General features: G+C 43.8%; 1 protein-coding gene across 5 annotated transcripts in view; it reads right to left on the bottom strand.

The window, feature by feature from the left end:
• Positions 1–267: 267 nt before the first annotated feature.
• The window catches only part of tex26 (testis expressed 26), a 31,956-nt gene continuing 12,038 nt past the window's right edge, over positions 268–20,185 (bottom strand). Inside the window, exons 3-9 of one of the 5 annotated variants that reach the window (XM_085999307.1) lie at positions 19,513–19,597; positions 17,982–18,144; positions 16,779–16,935; positions 12,313–12,489; positions 5,199–5,360; positions 2,802–2,900; positions 653–743 (exon numbers count right to left, since the gene is read on the bottom strand). In XM_085999307.1, the coding sequence (XP_085855433.1) occupies positions 2,842–2,900; positions 5,199–5,360; positions 12,313–12,489; positions 16,779–16,935; positions 17,982–18,144; positions 19,513–19,597 (803 nt within the window). In that variant the 3' untranslated portion in view covers positions 653–743; positions 2,802–2,841. Of the gene's footprint in view, positions 744–774; positions 2,901–5,198; positions 5,361–12,312; positions 12,490–16,778; positions 16,936–17,981; positions 18,145–19,512; positions 19,598–20,185 lie in introns of those variants that run through there. The other 4 variants (XR_015079775.1, XM_085999306.1, XM_085999308.1 and 1 more) reach the window with 4 other exon arrangements.

Raw genomic sequence — 20,185 nt, 5'->3', positions numbered from 1 at the left:
GTTGTTGTTGTTTAATCGGGAAGTGCAAAGTCAATGGTTGTTAGATGGAAATGTTTCAAAATTCACCAATAACTTTGTCAGAAATGTTCATGCTTTTTAATACAAGCTATACTTGTACGAGAGTGGTAGCAGGCCACTGTGCTCTAGGAAACAACAATAGAGCATGACGACAAGGCTGGATGTGAAGGGATGCATTGGAATGTACTGCAAAGTAGCCAGATTAAGAACAGTTGTTTTTCTAGTTTGGCAAAGTGAAATAGAAGACTATTGTATTTATCAATAATCAGCTGAAAACTTTTATTCTCTAAGCCTTAAAGTAATGACTCTACAATCATTATTTTTCAAGCAGTTAATAACCATCAGCTGAATCCTGAAATGAGATTCCAGCCTCAATATAAATTATATATAGTTAATTAAAGTGTCTTTATCTAATTGTAGGTCCCATTGTTTTCTTCTGACAGCATCTATTAACCCTTACTGCAACCACAATACTCCGGTGCTGGATGGGATGGACATTGAGTCCAGTGATATGGGCACCGATCAAACAATCTGCTCTTTCCTGGAAGATGTTGAGCTTCTTGTATTGTTGCAGCTGCACCCATCCAGATGAGGAGTGAGTATTCCATCACATGCCTTACGTCAGCTTGTAGATGGTGAGAGTCTTTTGTTTTGAGTGATCGGAGGTGAGCTGGCACATCCAGGAAAAAGGCCATTATATTGTTTCCAGCGTACACATTGAAATGCTGAAACAAACACTAATATTAAACTAATAAATCTAATCAGATATCAAGCTTAGTTTATTCCTGTAATATTAACACTTCACTACAAACATAAATATTCAAAATACAAATTTAAACAAACATAAAAAATAAGCACTAGTTCTATTTTAGTTTGCTCTTTTCTCTAATCTGTTTTTATTTTAATTTTGATAATTTTTTCTATCTGACTAACCTAGTTCATTTATTTTTACTCTTTTCTCTAAAAGTTTAAAACCTTTCACTACTTATTTTGAAATAGCTTTTGAAAAAATAGCTTCTGAAAACTGACTCCAAGGGCAGATCAAAAGCCAAAAATGTAAAGATTGATCTAGTCATTTTCTAGATATAACCAGATCAAATGTCAATGTATAAAAACATGTCCAACCCAGAAGGGCTGTTATTGGATGAACTCAACCCAATCCTGCCTTATTGAAATAACACATCCACAACACAGTGAGAATTAATCTATACACCAATGATCTATACACTCTATATTTATACACAACAATGTCCACATTGAAAGATTAGTAGTTGATTTAATCCATGTAATTCAATAGGAGGTAATTATTTGAAGGTAATTAAGGGATTCAGATGCTGGCTCTAAACTGCTGAAGCTTTGCCCTCACAGTTTATCACGTCTGGACTCTTTACTGCTTTTGTCTTCATTCCTGATTAATTGTTATTAATTTGTTATTATGTGAGGTATTCATCTAATGAACTTCTAGATCAGAACCTAACCTCATAGGAAACATTAAGTTATTACCTCCTAAAAAGGTCATGAAAATTATGGATTGACATTTATGTAAACATAATTTGTTTTGCTCCAAATATTCTGATGTAAGCTTGATTTCTGAAATTGCTTCATAGAAACAAAACTGAGAAAAAGTGATTAAGGGAAGGTTTCATCAACATGATATATTAACGTAACAGCTCCTAAATATGCCATATACCACAAGCAAAGGTGCAGTATTATCTTTTGCATAAGGTAGGCTGTTGTTTCTTAACTGGATTGTCATTGAATTTCTTGATCAGCATTTAATACGCACATTTCTTTATTGAATAGTTGTTACTGAAATGTTGTGGTGCTATTCCATGGAGTGGGAAGAGAGGAACTTATATCCATGATGTGCGTCAAGGGTGAGCATGAGTTAGCAGAGATCAAGGGCTATCTAAAAAGGGACTAGGGAAGATCAGAGAAAAAGTCATTCTGCATTGCTCCCGATTAATTCAGTGGCTTTGCTGGAAATTTAATGTGTGCATATGACAGATCAGGCTTTTAAAAAAAAAATATCTTTATCATGGTCATGGCTAGAAGGCATATTCTTTAAGTGGACTGGTTGCCTTATGAACTAAAACCTGCATCTTTCTTCTTTGCTGTTTATAGGCGAGCATGCCTAGGTTAAAGAACTAAACCTTAATTGCAGTGAATCACTTACTGGGGAGTATATGGAATGCCCATCATATTCACCCGTCACTCAGAAGATGGAAAATAACACATGTGTATCGGCTGAAATTGCTTGGTCAGATTGATTTACAAGTGAAACAATATACAGAAACAGAATGACACAGCCAGATGCTAGTGCAGTACAATGATCAAATTTACACAATACATGAAGTATTCTTTCTGCCTAAAAACAAGAAAAGAGAAATTGTTACAGCTTTCCTCAGCAAATTCTTGAAAAGAAAACTCATTGGTGCAAGTCACATAAAAATCATTCCTTACAGAGCCTCTACTGACATGTATTAACAGCAAGGTGAAGAGAGAAGTGAAGACTCCACAAAAGTATGTGGTTTACAATGCATCTTTTCCTTTAAAGATAGACTGATTTATTATCAAAAGTCAGAGAATCAAATTCTTAACAATTTTTTAACACTTGGGTGAACAAAGTGGTAATTAAATGAGCTGAGGCTTCCAGACAGCCTACAAACTATAAATTACATGTCTTCGGATGATCTCATTGTGACATTTATCCTCACAATTCTTTCTGCTGTGCCTGCTTTGCAGTATCATTTTATTGAAGGCTTGGCCATTCAGATAGTCACCTTAGGTCCATTGCATTGGCTAAAGAAGTTGGATGCCCCTTTATTTTGTTTCACATCCCGCTGGCATACTATCTAAAAATTGCAGCAACACTTCCTGGTCTGCAAATAAAACGCAGAAAAAAGACTTGTAATTTATTTGCTTAAAAAAAAAACGACTGCTAATTAATTTGTGTGTCTATATTATGGGTGCATTTTGCTTGAATCCTTTCTGGCAGATTCAGTCCAGTTTCTCAAATATACTTATCAACCTAGGACAGTGAAAGTCATAATACAGCTCAAGAATCATATGAAACCCACTTGCCCCTCAGCTATGGCTTGTTTGTTCATGAGTCTCTGGGCCTCAATTCACAGTGTACCAGCTCTGTTTTATTGCTGGAGTTAGATGTATACAGAGAAAGGGAAGCACACACAAAAAAAAATCTCATTTGGTGGTAAATCTGAGAGAGTAGCTCTTGAGGAAGTCACTGCTCCGGATTGTTGCCCTCAATGAACAATACTCCTGAACGATGAAACTAATCTACACCACATAGTTCTGGTCTATTTTTTAAATTAGCAATTTAGAATAACTGAACAATGCTTTGATAATACAAAAAGAAAATACTGCAGATGCTGGAAATCTGAAATAAAGACATTCAGCAGGTCAGGCAACATCTGTGAAGAGAGAAACAGAGTTACCGTTTCAGGTCGATGACCTTTCTGATGAAGGGTCATCGACCTGAAACGTTAACTCTGTTTCTCTCTTCACAGATGCTGCCTGACCTGCTGAGTGTCTCCAGCATTTTCTGTTTTTATTAATGCTTTGATAATGTAAGGTAATAATTTAGTTAATTAATCTAATGAAAAATAATGATAGAAGTCTTCCCCCAGAGCTCAATAGGTAAAAGTACCATGTAATGTAGTACTGAACCATACGTGCCAGTAAGGCCACGGGTTTGATCCCCAATCTGTGCTGAGTTAGCTGATGTCAGAGAGGGTGGCAGTGGGGTCACTGTTATTGGCCTCATCATACTCCAGGGTTCCCATTCCCAATCGTCAACCAGCAGTCCCTGCTGGAACTGCACATGCATTGATGTTGGGCAAGGACTGGATCAGGTTCAGCTGTGGTGACCCCACAGTTAAATAAGCTCACACCAAGTATTCAGTGTATGGGTTCATGGATGAAGCTTGATCCATCATCTTCAGAATAGGAGAAAGGAAGAAAATTGGGAGGAACAAAATAATGGAAACAAAAGTATTCAAGGTTTGTCTCAGAGACAGGCAGTGCAACATGTGGGGGTTCACAAAAGTTCAATTATTAACTCCACCGAACTCCTAATCTGAGCCACAATCCATAGTGAGTTGCTGAGTAGAGGCCAGAAATCTGCCTAAAGAAAAAATCAGAAGGAAAGCCAGATTTGGACTAACTTTTGAGCTGGCACAAAATATTGGCAGAGACCCGGGAGGACCTTGTCTGACTTCCTCTTAGCTGCAAAACTTTGTGTGTGTGTGTTGTGTGTGTGTGTGTGTGTGTGTGTGTGTGTGTGTGTGTGTGTTTGTGTTTGTGTGTGTTTCTGTTTGTGTGTGTTTGTGTGTGTGTGTTTGTGTGTTTGTGTGTGTGTGTGTGTTTGTGTGTGTGTGTGTGTTTGTGTGTGTTTCTGTTTGTGTGTGTTTGTGTGTGTGTGTGTTTCCAGCAATTTTTACAGCAAGTTTCCTCAGTAAAGAAAGTTCTTTTATTGCAAATTGGGTTTATTTTAATCAAGGGAGTACACATTTGGGAAAATAATGACTTACCGGTTGGTATTGGATTAGTTCGATACAGGACTTCCACTTGTCAGTGTTAGATGCCTGCAGGTTTTCAACACCACTCTAGAATAAGCTAGCAACTGATAGCACTGAACACTTGTTCGAGCTCAAGTTGTTGTTTTTATATCTTCACACTCTTCTCTCTTTGCAAAAGAGTGTAAGTAGTGGAAGGATTTGCAGGCTGATTAACAGTCTGACAGGCCACAATGTGAGCACTCCCTCCATGGCTGTAACCATCTTTATACCAGCTGATAGGGTGATTAGTCCTATATGGCATGAGGGTTATATGGGCCACCCACACCCACCAGACGTGAGTTTTAATAAAATGAGTTGCCTTCTGCTTTTGGTTCATCTAAGGTAGGGTTTTTGGAAGATAACTTTCGTTAAAGAAAACAGTGAAAATGTTGGTCACTTGCTCTCCTACTGAGGCCACCTGTATAGGCTGTAGGCCCTACAGCTCGTGATTGATACAGTACTTGAGTTTCTCATATTTTATGTACTGCAGATTCAGTCATTGTTGAGGTATTGTTTTTTGTTTTGTTCAGTATTCACAGCTATAACGTGACAGAAATAAAATTTGGTAAAATTTTCATGCAGGGAGTAATGGAGCCATACCTCTAGGTGGAAGTGACTCCAGGTAGCTTTTGAATGCTTTAGGTTCTAAGGAGTTTAATATTTTGGCAAAATTCATATTAATTCTCCCATAATCTCTCTCATATGTGGTCAGAAGTTTCCTGTTCTCCTGGTTTTTGATGTGTGCTTGTATCACCCTGGGCACTGTAAGTAACATCAAAATAGAAGAATTTTAAATAGATTTTGGTGTAGGAAAACCGTGGAATTAATATACTTTTGTCCATATTCAAGGAACCCACCTAGAAGAACATCTGTTACTGAAATATTTGCTTAATAAGAATCTAAGAAAAAAGTAGTTGTATTGCTTTGAACCCAGATGGATGGCAGCAGGTTACATGGAACGTTACTTGGGAAAGCCCCAAATGATGGTTGCGTTGGCACTGGTAAATAGAAATAAAGAAAAATTTGCATTTATATAGCACCTATCACAACCTCAGGATGACCCAAATCACTTCACAGCCAATAAAGTACTTTTAAAGTGTAGTCACTGTTTGTAATGGAGGGAACACGGCAGCCAAGCTCCCACAAACAGCAATGAGATAATGACCAGATAATCTGTCTTTTAGTGATGTTGATTGTGGGATAAATATTGGCCAAGACACCAGGTAGAATCCACTGCTGTTCTTTGAAATAGTGCCACAGGATCTTTTATATCCCCCTGAGAGGGCAGGCTGGGCCTCGGTTTAACATCTTATCCGAAAGACAGCACCTCTGACAGTATGGCCTAGAAATTCAGTTGCCTTAGTGCCGCTTTTGAGGCGCTAGAGGGACTAGCGCCAGAGTTATGGCCAGTTTAAAAATTCCCTGGGGCCCTAAATCGGCGTTGCACTGGTAGCGCTGCGCCGGCACCGATGACGTCATCGGTGTGCGCAGCGTCCCGGTTGCCATGCCGACGGGCCCTAGCGCCGAAATTCAGTTGCGGCCGCCTCGCCCGTGGCAGCCGCAACTAAGACTCTGGCAACAGAGTCTTGCATGAGTTTGCGCCGGCGCATTAAAGGCCCCGCGGCGGCCGGCCGCTTTCCCGCCGGCCGCCTGCCTGCAGCTCCCTCCCCGGACTTCTCCCCCCCACCCCCCGGAACAGATGCAAGCCCGGCACTTGTCCGAGGTGCCGGGCTCATTTTTAGACAGATTTGCGCGGGCCGCGGCCGGGTGCAGGCAGCTCCTCCTTAACGGAAGGAGGAGGCCTGCACTTCCCGAGCCTGCCGCACCGCATCGGGTGCCGCAGCGCCGGAATTGCGGCGCGAAACGGCAGTTAGCGCCGATTTACCGCCGCAAAGACCCTTCAGTAGCGCCGGCAGCCGTTTGGGTGCGGCCCTGCTGAATTTTTGGCGCGCGCAGGGGGACTTAGCGCCGGCACTAACTTCCGGCGCTAAAGCCCTGGCTAAGCCAAAACCCAATTTCTAGGCCATCAGCTGTTGTGTATGTACCTTTAAGAGAATAACTGGTCTCAGACTGCAGTACCGGCAGTGACCACCCCTGTATAAAAGGCGCTAGCGAGCCTCTGTTGTTTCAGTTTCACTATTGACTTCCATCAGTAAAGACTTGTTTTGTTCAACTCCTGCTGTCCATGTCTCAATCATTCTCGGACGTAATACTGGCGACGAGCAGATACGAACCTACCTACAGTCTGCACCACCTCCTGGGATCCATTCCTACAGCGAAGTGAGCAGAGGTCGAGGCCGGAAAGAAAAGAAAGTAAGAGGCAGTAGAAACGGGCGTCGACCGTGGGCATCCACCCTGTGTTTGCAGAGTTGAAGATTGCTAGAGAAGCTGTCGGAAGCGGGGCCTGGTTCCTGTCGACGGTGCTTCAGCTAATCGGGCTGGTGGCAGGTAGTGCACTGATCTTTCCTGGGCTGCGGCGGTCGTGAACTCGAGCGGGTGGTTTGCAACGGGGCCGAGCAGCGTTGTCGGGAAGAAGAGAGAGAGGGTGGAGCACACAGAGCGCGGCCGGTGCTACGAAGCCGGGCTGCGTATAGACCCGCGAAGAGGGAGGCAACAGTCCCACAGGGTTGTTCCACGACGGGAAAATAATAAAAAAAAAGAAATATTAAACGCGCAAGAAACCGCGAGGAGCTGCAGGTTGCAACGGGAACCGCAGAAAGCAGCGCTAACAACAGCGGGGAAGAAGGCAAAGCGCGGGAGGCGCCATCTTAATCAGCGGGGAAGAAGGCAAAGCGCGGGAGGCGCCATTTTAGATTTGCAAGATGCCGAAGACTGGCTGTATCACTGCTTTTGATAATACAATAGAGGACTGGACCATGTATGTGGAAAGAGTCGAGGTATATTTCGGGGCAAACGAAATAGCGGAGGAGAAAAAGGCATCGATATTGCTAAACGTAATGGGCGCTAAACGTAATAGGCGCCTATTGCGGGACCTGATTACTCCAGCCAAACCGAAGGCGAAGAGTTTTAACGAAATTGTTGCTGTCCTACAGGAACACCTAAACCCTGCACCGCTGTTGATAGCAGAAAGATTTAAATTCCACAGGAGAACTCAGCATAAAGATGAGAGCAATGCTGAGTACCTTACGGAACTACGCAAGCTATCAAAGCACTGCCAGTTTGGCGCAGGACTGGCAGATACCCTACGGGACAAATTTGTCTGTGGACTCCTGAGTGAAGGAACACAGAAGAAGTTACTCTCAGAGAAAGAGCTGACGCTAGATAAGGCTTTCAGCGTGGCAGTATCGTATGAAGCAGCAGCCAGGGGAGCTGCAGAAATTCAACAAAAACCACAGGAATACGGCACACACGAAATGACACGGGGATTTGCAAAATGTTATCGCTGCGGCAGAACTAACCATGACCAGAAGGACTGCTGGTCCAAAGACAAAATATGCAGGCAATGCGGGAAGATGGGACACATTGCACGAGTTTGCAGGTCTGGGAAGAAGACCAGCGACAACAAAAAGGCTACTAAGGAACCGTACAAAAGATGACGGACAGTAGTTCCGAAGACCAGATGAGCGATAGTGAATCCGGGAACAGGAGACTAAGCTGTCTCAAACTTCACAATGTAATCGCAAAAGAGGATCACCGAACCATTTGGGTCACCCTCACGATAGCAGGGTCCCAAGTTAAAATAGAGTTGGATACAGGATCAGCGCTAACCGTCATGAATCGACGAGACTACGAGCGGCTATTTTCACACATACCCTTGAGAGAGACATCCATCGTCTTGACGACGTATACGGGGCAAAAAGTATACCCCAGAGGAAAAATAAGGGTGCCTGTCGAATACAACGGCAAGGAAATATGGAAATTGTATCTCTACATACTGCCAAATGGTGGACCACTGTTATTGGGACGGGAATGGATCAGGAAGATAAACGTAGATTGGCACTCCATTCATGCAATGACGGTGGACGGTAAAAAAGATGAAGACGTCACTCCTGGACAATTGTCAACAATCTTAGCTAACGCCAAAGAGGTATTTCAACAAGAACTGGGCACGCTTAAAGGCGTAACCGCCTCGCTAAAAATAGAAGAGAATGCAGTTCCCAAGTTTTTCAAAGCAAGACCGTTACCATATGCAATTCGCCCAGCCGTCGAGGCAGAGCTGGAGAATCTGGAGAAGGCAGGCGTGTTGTCTAAGGTCGACTGGAGCGAGTGGGCGACACCCATCGTTCCTGTCATGAAGAAAACGTTAAGCAATACGTCCAGGGAGCCAAGGAAGATTCGCATCTGTGGGGATTTCAAGGTGACGGTGAACCCAGTCCTTCACACAGTACAATATCCTCTTCCAAGGATAGAAGACATCTTCGCCTCACTGTCTGGAGGGAAGCGTTTTACAAAAATTGACCTAGCACAAGCATATTTGCAGGTGGAGGTTGAAGAGTCCTCTAGGAAGTATCTCACGATAAACACTCACAAAGGTCTTTACCAGTATCATCGATTGGTCTTCGGAGTAGCATCGGCTCCGGCGATATGGCAAAGAGCGATGGAACAAGTCCTGCAAGGGATTCCGGGGACTCAGTGTTACTTGGACGACATCCTTGTGACAGGTGAAGATGACAGTGAACACCTTAACAACCTAGAACAGGTGCTCACTAGACTACGGGAACATGGGCTGCGAGCCAACCGCCCCAAGTGCGAATTTTTAAAGAAACAGATATCATATTGTGGCCACGTGATTGATGAAGAGGGGTTACATAAGTCCCCTGACAAAATTGAAGCGGTTGTTAAGGCCCCAGCGCCTGAAAATGTGTCGCAACTGAGGTCATTCCTCGGATTGGTGAATTACTACCATAAGTTTTTGCCGAATTTGTCGACAATTCTGCACCCACTGAACGCCCTGCTACGAACGGGGGTAGCATGGAAATGGAGCGATGATTGTAAGCGGGCCTTTCAGAAGAGTAAGGACTTAATCACTTCAAGGGAAGTATTGGCTCACTACAACCCAGCACTGCCGATCAGACTAGCGTGTGATGTGTCTCCCTACGGCATTGGGGCGGTACTGTCACATAAATTCCTTGATGCTTTAGAGAGGCCGATAGCTTTTGCATCACGCTCGTTAACTTCTGCCGAGCGTAACTATGCCCAGATTGACAGAGAGGCCCTCAGCCTAGTGTGGGGGGTGAAGAAGTTCAATCACTCCCTGCACGGTCAAAAATTTACTCTACTAACCGATCATCAACCTCTTGTCTCCATTTTCAACCCTCAGAAGGGCGTACCGATAATGACAGCACAACGGCTGCAGAGGTGGTCCCTTTTCCTAGGGGCACACCAATATGACATCGAGTACAAAGGAACTAAACAGCATGGAAATGCTGATGGATTGTCATGCCTACCGTTGCCGACGGTGGAAGAAGAAGACCTTGCAGTGGATCCAATGGAGTTATTCCACTCAACCATAGTCGAATGTCTCCCTGTGACGAATGCAAACATAGAAAAGGAAACACGGAATGACCCGACACTATCACGGGTCTATGATTTAACGGTGAAGGGATGGCCAGCACATGGCGAACCACTGCTGCCAGCATTCTCGCCGAGAAGAGAACAGCTGTCAGTGTGCAGAGGAACCTTGATGTGTGGATCCAGAGTAGTAATTCCACCTAAGTTGACGGATAGAGTGCTCAATGAGCTTCATGAGGGTCATCTGGGTGGGGTAAAAATGAAGAACTTAGCCAGAGCGTTTGTGTGGTGGCCGGGAATCGATAGAGAAATCGAAGAGATGACCAAGAGCTGTGCAGGATGCCAGAAGGTCCAAAACGCCCCACCACAAGCTCCTCTGCATCCATGGGAGTGGCCCTCATCTCCATGGCAAAGGGTGCTCATTGATTTTGCTGGTCCCTTCATGGACTCGATGTTTTTAATTGCGGTGGATGCACATTCAAAGTGGCCAGAGGTAATAAAAATGTCCTCAACCACCACGGAAAAAACTATCACAGTTTTATAAACCATATTCGCCAGGAATGGGCTGCCTGAACAGATTTGCTCTGACAATGGACCACAGTTTGTGTCTGAAGAGTCCGGAGGTTCTTAAAGAACAATGGTGTTAAGCATTACACATCTGCCCCATATCATCCAGCCACTAATGGATTGGCCGAGAGGTTTGTCCAAACATTCAAGAAGGCTATCAAAGCAATGTGTAATGAAGATATACCCCTACAACACAAGGTGGACAACTTCTTGTTTGCGACACATGCGGTTACCAACCAAACTCCAGCCATGATGTTCTTCAATCGAAGACTCCGATGTCGCTTGGATTTGGTTAAGCCAAACGTCCGAAGAGATGTGGAGAACAGGCAGTTTCAGAATATGAATGAAAGGCCGACCAGGAGTTTTAAGATAGGTCAACCAGTTTTGGCCCGGGACTACCGCACTGAGAAATGTCAGCCAGGAACGATTTGTACACGACAAGGACCTCTCATGTATACCGTGGACGTTGGGGAGAGCATTGTAAGACGCCATGCTGACCAGATTCTAGAGTCACTGGAAAACGTCAACTCCACACCACGATCTGATACACCTGGTAATGAAATCGACATTACAATTGCAGCTACCGCAGAACCGGTAATATTGGAAGCAGATGAACCAAACAACGACATTGATCCCGACTCAACATTGCCAGAAGAACCTGATACCCCAAAGAGGCGTTATCCAGACAGAATCAGGAAGCCTCCTCAAAGACTGAACTTATAATTGCTTAAACTTAACCAATGTATCTAGCAACCGTAATTGTGATTGTAATTAGTTATCATTTAGTTGTTAAATGAATGTTATGTACTGTTTATCTAAAAGGGGAGGAATTGTTGTGTATGTACCTTTAAGAGGGCAGCACGGTGGCATAGTGGTTAGCACTGTTGCCTCACAGCGCCAGGGACCCGGGTTCGAATCCGGCCTCGGGTGACTGTCTGTGTGGAGTTTGCACATTCTCCCCGTGTTTGCGTGGGTTTCCTCCGGGTGCTCCGGTTTCCTCCCACAGTCCAAAGATGTGCGGGTTAGGTTGATTGGCTATGCTAAATTGACCCTTAGTGTTAGGGGATTAAATACGTGGGGTTATGTGTGTAGGGGTTACAGGGATCGGGTGGGATATGTGTCGGTGCAGGCTCGATGGGCCGAAATGGCCTCTATCTGCACTGTGGGGTTTCTGTGATTCTGTGAACTGGTCTCAGACTGCAGTACCGGCAGTGACCACCCCTGTATAAAAGGCGCTAGTGAGCCTCTGTTGTTTCAGTTTCAATTTGACTTCCATCAGTAAAGACTTGTTTTGTTCAACTCCTGCTGTCCGTGTCTCAATCATTCACGGACGTAATAATAGCACTCCCTCAATACTGCACTGGAGTGTCAGCCTAGATTTTGTGCTCAAGTCTCTGAAGTGGGCTTTGAACTCACGGCCATCTGACTCAGAGGCAAGAGTGCTACCTCTAAGTCATGACTGACACCTGAGGGTTTGGTCTCTGCTTGTACTCCAAGCTATGATTTCCAGGCAACTTTCAGCCTCACACTTTTTAAAAAATTGATGATCGACAAGAGGATGGAACAGTAGAGAACCAAGAAAAGGTAAAGTAAGCATCATGACTGCTACCCTCCTAGACCATGCTGGTAAAGTAAATGCAGTGACAATATCAATGGAGTGGTTAATCATTCTCACCTATTCCTTTTGCAGCAGTTTGCCAGTGTTTATTGCTGCCATATCGAGAGGTGCAGACCACAAGCTCCGGTTTCTGATTTGGTTTTCTATAGTGATATTGGTTATCTGTGAGGGGAGGACATGGCTGATCTGTTCTGCGGAGATTGGGCAGGCAGGGGGGACATTTCCTCTGGAACTCTGGGGGGGAAAAAAACTCCAAACACTTGAAATGAAAAAGCACTGCAGTTATTCACTTATCATTTCTCCCTTATCTCTGTGTATGAGTTTAGAATTTTCTACACTCAAGATTAATTTGGAGGTTCCTCCTTCCCCCCCCCCCTCAAAACCCCTCCTCATTATCCTTACTAACCAGGCCTACTTGAACAACCTACCACCAACCCGTCTCAAATCTAGAAGGCCATTTTGGTCCATCGTCGAAGCCCTTCAGCGATCTCCCCTCAGCCTCGATGACCGATGGCGAAATGCTTGGAAGAATTGTGACATACAGAATGGATTCCTTATAGAGGACCCCACAGTACAACCTGAAGGATCAAACCTTCCTCGCAAACAGTGGACAACCATCAACCACCTCAGAATCGGTCATGGTAAATGCTGCCACCTTCTCCATAGATGGAAGGTTAAAGTATCCCCATCATACGACTGTGGAGCTGCTAATCAGACCCTGGAGCACATCACTGAGCACTGCCCTCAGAGGAAATTCGCAGGCATCCTACAAAATATCCACGCTGTTACACTGGAAGCTTTGGCCTGGATGTCTGACTTAGATATTGACATTTGATTTGCTACTACCATACGAAAGAAGAAGACTAACCTATGAGCCACTGTTCACAAGAACGTCAACTACCTTCTGACCATAATATCAGTTTTGTTGTAGAAATGCTGCTATAGATCACTGCTTTAATAAGTATTTGAACCACACACCTGCTCTTTTGCTGCTGATACCATGATATATTCATCAACTTCCTTCAAAATCCACACCCTCAGTAATTACAACTTCCAGTCCTCTCACATGTAATGACTGAATCACAATATCTCGATCTCCTTCCTGCCCTCCAATGGGTAGTGAAAATCTTTGGGGCTTTTAAAATTTCTTCAAGAACACAGCATCTTCATGAGTTGGACAGGAGTTAAGATTAACGCTGCGTTTTCTCCCAGCATTTATTTGAATAATCTGCATAAGGAGTCACTGAGCAGAAGGTGAGGACAGGTCGGTGATGTGTTTCTATCTTTGCTAAAGCCCCAGATAATTTATGGCCTTGCACCCACTCCACCCACCAATAAAGACCTGCTTTTAATTTCTGGTGAAAGAGAAAGGTGTGAGATTTAAGGAAGGAAGCTTTGCCCAGTTCAGAAATAGGCACTGAAGGGACCTTTGGTCTGAAGCCGCAGGGCCGGACTGCTAATTCAGCGAAATTTTTCTATAACTAATACTTGGGTGAAACGAGTAAGTGAAGTTTAAATTTTGAGAGTTTGGTGTCAGCAGGAGTCCAGGCTAACATTATCTGCATTTTTAAGTTAGTCAGTTCGGCAGTGAAGGGAACCTTTCTGATATGTGTGGAGTGTGATGTGTGGGCCACCAAGGCTCCTCAATCCCTAATTTAACTTGGGGCACAAGTGGGGGGGCATACGCCAAACTCGCTTGGCCGCGCCATCGTGAGACCCAGGCCATTTTAACTCCCAGGCCTCGTTTCCACACTTGAAGTGATGCTCCCGTCCAAACCCTGCTGGAATCACCAGTTGCCTGGCGGCAGGAAGCCACCCCTGGGGATCCGAGGGAACAGTCCCCGGCAGTCAAGTAAGTGGGTTGCGGGGGTGGGGGGGGGATTCTGAAGGTGATTGTGGTCAGGGGAGAGGGGAAAGGCCAGGGCAAAGGAGGCCCACAGTTTAATTGTGGAACCTGGAGGAGTACTCTTACTCCACCTTGCCCACATGGAAACACTAAAAAATAAATGTTTTAAATTACCTTCCTCGGCCACTTCTAGCGCCAATCCTGATTACCACCAGCACTAATGAGAGTCACACAACTGTGCATTAAAATTGCGTCGGGGTCTTATTTGCGTCTTAGGTGCATATTTCTGATGGGCCTTGACTGCCTCCCTCACAAGCCTCCCAAAACATGGGAGTTAAATTGGTGGCGGGCAGGAGGGTGATGTGAACAGGGAGGTAACTACTCTACCCCTATTTTAACCCCATGCACGCCCTGAGAAACACCCCCTAACCCTACATATATTACATTCCTTTTAATCATATAATCAGATACTGCTTCAAAAAAAAACCTGTTACATTTGTCAAACATGACTTGCCTTTAACAAATCCATGCTAGCTGACCCAATTATCTCTAAGTAGTCACGATGGATGTTCTAAGTACTCTCAGAGAGGATGTTATAAACAATGTCAGAAGGATGGTATTTTTAGGGTTCGTGAGGGTTAGAGGCATTATTATCAACTCCCTCAGAGAGGATATTATAGACAGGGTCAATGAGAATGTTATAAATAGGGTGAAAGGGAATGTTTACACAAAATCAGTGGGCATTTTGTCTACTTAATGTGGCTGACATACATAGGGTCAGTGAGAATGTTATAAACAGTGTCAGAAAAGATGCACAGAGTCATTGGGGATATTATACCCAGCATCAGATAGAATGTACACAGTCCTTCCAAATGCAGTCCCCAAAAAGGCACAGTTTCCTTTTTCATGCTAAATACTTTTTCCTTCAATAACTCTTAAGTCTATAAATCCCAGAACCAATGAAGACTTGAATAGTGCTCCCAAATCCTGTCCTGGATAGGATACAAAATAAAGCCCGTCTTCTGATAGGTGACCCCTCTCTCACCTCTAGCCTCCAACCTCTCTCTGCAATACAACATTTCAAATATTTCTGCATTGCATCAATACCATTATAATCAAAGCTTCGCTTGACTTTTCTCTCTTCCAAATATCCCATACGTAATTCTATTCATCTGCTTCCACTAAAGTAGCAGAGAGAAGAATTCCAGATGCATGTGTTAAGCATTTGCATGCTAAAATCCCACGGTGTAATTTCAAAGCCCAAATTCTTATCGTCTTTCCTCATAAATTAGTTCTGTAACACTAAGGATCAGCCTTGTGGCTCTTCTCCATGTTGTCTACAAGGCTGGGATGTGTCCCTTGTGTCTCGGTGACCAGAACTAAATGCAGTACACAAAGTACAACCTGACCAGAGGCTTATACAGATATATGATTCTAAGCAGAAGAAAAAAAAGATTAATCCAGACTATTGTTTTAAATTAAACCATGACTGCAGAAAGAAAAACAGACTGAAGTACAAAATAGTAAATGGAATGTTAAAGACTGATGTCAGGAGCATATCTTTGCGCGAAACATGATTAACACCCTGAATGGTCTTCCCCATAGGGTAGTGGATACACAAAGGTAGATTTTCTTCTTCCTTACTCTTGGGGAATGTTCAGTTCCCAGACGGAGAGAAGAGGAAAGGGAAGTGAAGACCCGTTGTGTCAAGTTTCTGTTTCATTACACTGGTGTGGACTCGGCTCATGCCTGCCGTTAATGCAGGCTCAGTGTAACCTTGCAGATAAGGTGGGCGGGAGCATTCCCAGCTCTTTCGCCTGACTTTCCCCAGTACGATAGTGGACCACCCAAACGGAGGGGCATCCCAAAAAGCTGGCAAAGTTGGGACCTCTGAAGACTGGATGATTTTCAGGGATCCTGGGAGCACCCTGAAGATATCTGGAAGCAGCAGGTCAGTGAGGAATTTTACCATCGTCTCCTCCCCTTCCTCCCAGCACAGTCTTTGAGTCTCAGGACCTTCTGGTTCTCCAGCAGCAGCCAGCAGGTCTTAATTTCAGCAGCCAGGCATGCAGCTGCAGACCTCTCAGGCACCTTCGTTGTCCTGCACCTTTCGAGCACCAGCAGGAACCCTGAAATCAGCATCAACACTAAAAATTCTGAAGTCATTCAGAAGGGAATTAGATGCTACGATGGAAAGGCCACAAATTCCTACTTAGGGCTGAGTTAGATAGGCTGAATGGTTATTTGTACTTCTATTGGTGAAAATTAATAAAATATAGGTCACACCCAGTGTCATTTCAGACACTAATGGGTTCAATCTATGAATACACTCCTCCTCATTTGGCACTGCCTTTCATAGTGTTTTCTTTAAAAAAAAGCCTCCACATGCTGTTTCTTGTGGATTTTCCCACAGTTCACATCCAATTAGAATCATATGCTCAAGGCGTCATTTCCATTTAATTCTATCTCAGTCATGTGAAACATGGCAGGTCAGGAGAAGGTCGCCTTTAACAAAAAGTAGAATAACGTTTTGAAATTACCTGATGTGTTTAGCGTATTCAAACACTAATAAAGTATTGTGCATCTTACAGCATTGGGAAGTGCTTTTTCCGTCTTACAGTTTGCTTTCTTCTATAAGCTCCAGTAATATAAGGATGGATGTTCAATGCAATCCTACCTTGTTGTATTCCCAGGTAATCTTGCCGATATACTGTATTATATTGATATGTTTTTACTTTGGTGATGTCTTCAGAAGACATTGGTTTCAGGAAACATGCTGGGACTCTTTGGTAGACCTCCCGGTCCTTCTTGAGCAGGTTCCATAGCATCAAACCCTGCAATAGCACAATTTACAAATGAGGGTACAACCAGGAGAATAGAATTGTTTAGACACTATAATGTGGTTGTGTTTATATGCAAAATATTATTGTATATGATTAAAACATAATGGGGGAAAATTCAGTTGGTTTGCACCTCCTGTTAGCGCTTTAAGAGGGCGCTAATGGGGCGCAAAGCAACTAGCGCCTGGGCGCGGCGATGTTTGCGCCGCTCGCGAAATTAACTAGACATTTTGCGGCGGCGCTAAACACTACCGCCACGATCTCCTGCGCCGACAGATCGTGACGTCAGTCGAGTGCGTAATGCCCCGGTTGCACCCCGGACCGGATATTGAGTGGTGCCCCCTGCCTTACTGCCTGCTGCTAGCAACGACAGGTTGAGGGGAGCGTTTTGCAGTCAGGAAGGGACTGGGGGAGCGCTATTTAAAGGCGACCGCTTCCTGCCTTTTTTTGTTGGTGACATTTTTGCACCATGCATTCTGAGAGAGAGAGAGAGAGACTTCTGGAGAGATTCAATGCTGTGTGAAGGAGTTTTGTGTACGGAGCAGCACTTTGCAGGTTCATTTTGATTTGCCCTTCCTTGTATCGATTTAGAAGAGACTGTGAGGGCTACACTCTGAGCTCTTTCCCTGGGTCTCTCCATTGTTCTTTCCAGCAGATTTGATGTACAGGTCGAGGTTCAAGGCTGCAATGAGCAGGATGTGGATGGAGAGCAAGATCAACCCTCCCCTTTAAGAACTGGCTGGCGCCAGTGTGTCTGTGTTCCATTGCTGACTGGCATCACATGAGCTTCGCCAGCGCTCTGAGGTAGCGCATAGCTCCTCGGCCTTTGCGCCTTAAGATAGGTGTGAAGCGCCTGATTTAGCGCTCCAATCACCTCCAGGGGTGATAAAAGCCAAGTTTGCTGTCGGAGGCGATAATTAGCGCCAGGCGCTAAACTTTGCGCACGGCCGATAATGGTGCCCCAAACGGGGCGATACTGAATTTTCCCCCCAATCTATCTCTAGGGTTTCTTATAAGCAGTATCTATCAATATTGCTTACTTGGCATGGGTCAAGATTATTCCTCCTGCATCCCCGCGATGTCCCACTTCGCATAGGCTGTTGGTTGGAATAAAATTTCCAGGGATAGTCCTTTACGTATGTGCTGCCACCAATAGGCTCATGGAGCTGATACGGGTAAGTGTACCCATTCGACGACCTCGGACTGCAGAAAGGCAAAATAATAATAGGCACAAATAAATAAAACACATTAAAGAACTGCAGCAGGATCGCCACACCAAATTAAAAACTCTTCACAGTTGAATTAATTCCTTTCATCATATGGATTTTAATTGAAAATCTTTGTATGTTGTATGCAACTTTCCGTAGTTGGACAGTCAGAAAAAAATTGACCTGATGATGGAATATGTAAAAAAGTTCTCAGACATTTATCTCCATAGATTCCCAGAAAATACTTCTGTGAATGGTTTTTGGCAAATATAATGGCCCAGAATTTGCGGTCAGTGGCGAAGCGACAGCGCTCACCGCTGACCTCGAGGAAAGCTTCCCACAAAGATCGAGCGATCTCTGTGGAGTGAATTTCAGCTCTCCTGACCTTAGTTTGAATCTGGCACCAAATCAAGTGAATCTCTAGCATCCAGCAACAGTGATGTCATCATGGAAGCTGAGGAGCCAATCACATTGAAGAATTCTCATAGACAGCAAACCAGGAAGCAAAATGCACAGATTCTAATTTACTTATTATAAAGTTTACAGAAAGCGAAATAAAGATTGGGACATACACATAGAATTAAGGTAGAGCCTTATAGACAAACTTTAAAAAATATATAGGGGGAAATCAGAGGGTACATAAAAATAAAGCATTTTCTCTTTGAGTTTCAGCCTACTACATGTCTGCCTCTGTGAGCTTGATTCAGTTGACAGACACCTTCACTTCTACGTCAGAAGGTTGTGGGTTTGAGCCCTATAAAAGGAGTTTGAGTTCATAATCTAAGATGACACTGCAATACAGTATTGAGGAAGTGCTGCATTGTCAGAGGTACTATCCTTCAGGTGAAACATTAAACTCTACCTTGTCTGCCTCTTTCTGTAGTTCTGGCAGATGTTAAATAGTGATACTATTTGAAGAACAGCAAGGATTTTTCTCAGTGTTCTGGGCAAATAGCACCCTCAGTTAATACCCAAAAAACAGATTAACTGGTCATTCATGATTTTGTTGTTTGTGGGATAATGCTAGGAAATGCACATCTACATTTAGTTTTCGCTCCAACCTTTTGAACTGCCATGGTTTTTTTTATGTTCTAAAACACATGCTTATGTTCACAAGGCACTTGAATTTCTTCATTAGGTTCCATTAATTGCTAATAAGAGGTATTGATTGCAATGTTTTATGAATATGCTAATTCATCACACTACTCATATGATTAAATCATATCAACAGGGTTCAGTGAAGGTCAGTGTATTAACTTACTGTGCCACTCAGCTCTCTGTTAGTTTCAATCTTCAGCTAAACTTAGCAGATACCTAGGAGCTGGTCAAGCTAATATCCCTGGTTGCTTTTATTCAGACTCACCGTATAGGTTCAGCCACAGAGCCTGATCGATAAGTAAAGTCGCGCATGAATGCAGTTTGGTATGGATCGAAGACTGAAGCCATCTCTAGAAAAGATAGATAATCTCAGTTAATGAATTATATTTTTCAACTTAAAACGCAAGAGTTTGCTGCAGAAAAAAGATAAAGAAATATACTCAATGAAATGTATTAAATATCTATCAAATTAATATTGAAATGTTCCATGGGAAACAGCAGGAACCTCAGAGCTCAGGGCAGATTTTTGTACACATAGAGCCATAAAAGTTTACAGCAAAGCAGAAGGCTATTCAGCCAAGTATGTTTGTGTTGGCTCTTTGCTAGAACAATCCGAAACTAATCTCACTCCACAGCTCTCTCCTCATTGTCCTCTATTTGCCTCTGTTTCAAATGTTTATCTACTCTTCCTTTAAAAGATCCATTGATCTCTGCCTCAACTATTCCCATGCAAACTTTTTGCATAGGGATACTTCTCCTAACCTCTCTCCTTTTCTATTTGTTCTCGGGATGTGGGCAATGCTGGCAAGGCTAGCACTTATTGCCCATCACTAGTTGCCTGGAGAAGGTGGTGGTGGGCATTTTCCTTGAGCCGCTGCAGTTCTTGTGGTGATTGGGAGCAGCAGTGAGAGCGGACCGACCTATGAGAGAACAGGCGA

Source organism: Somniosus microcephalus, chromosome 10 (genome assembly GCF_052327205.1).
Source record: "Somniosus microcephalus isolate GS21.2 chromosome 10, FLI_Smic_1.0, whole genome shotgun sequence".
Lineage (NCBI taxonomy): Eukaryota > Metazoa > Chordata > Chondrichthyes > Squaliformes > Somniosidae > Somniosus > Somniosus microcephalus.
The sequence above is the reverse complement of the archived record's forward strand: the minus strand, read 5'-3'. Positions and strand labels throughout refer to the sequence as shown.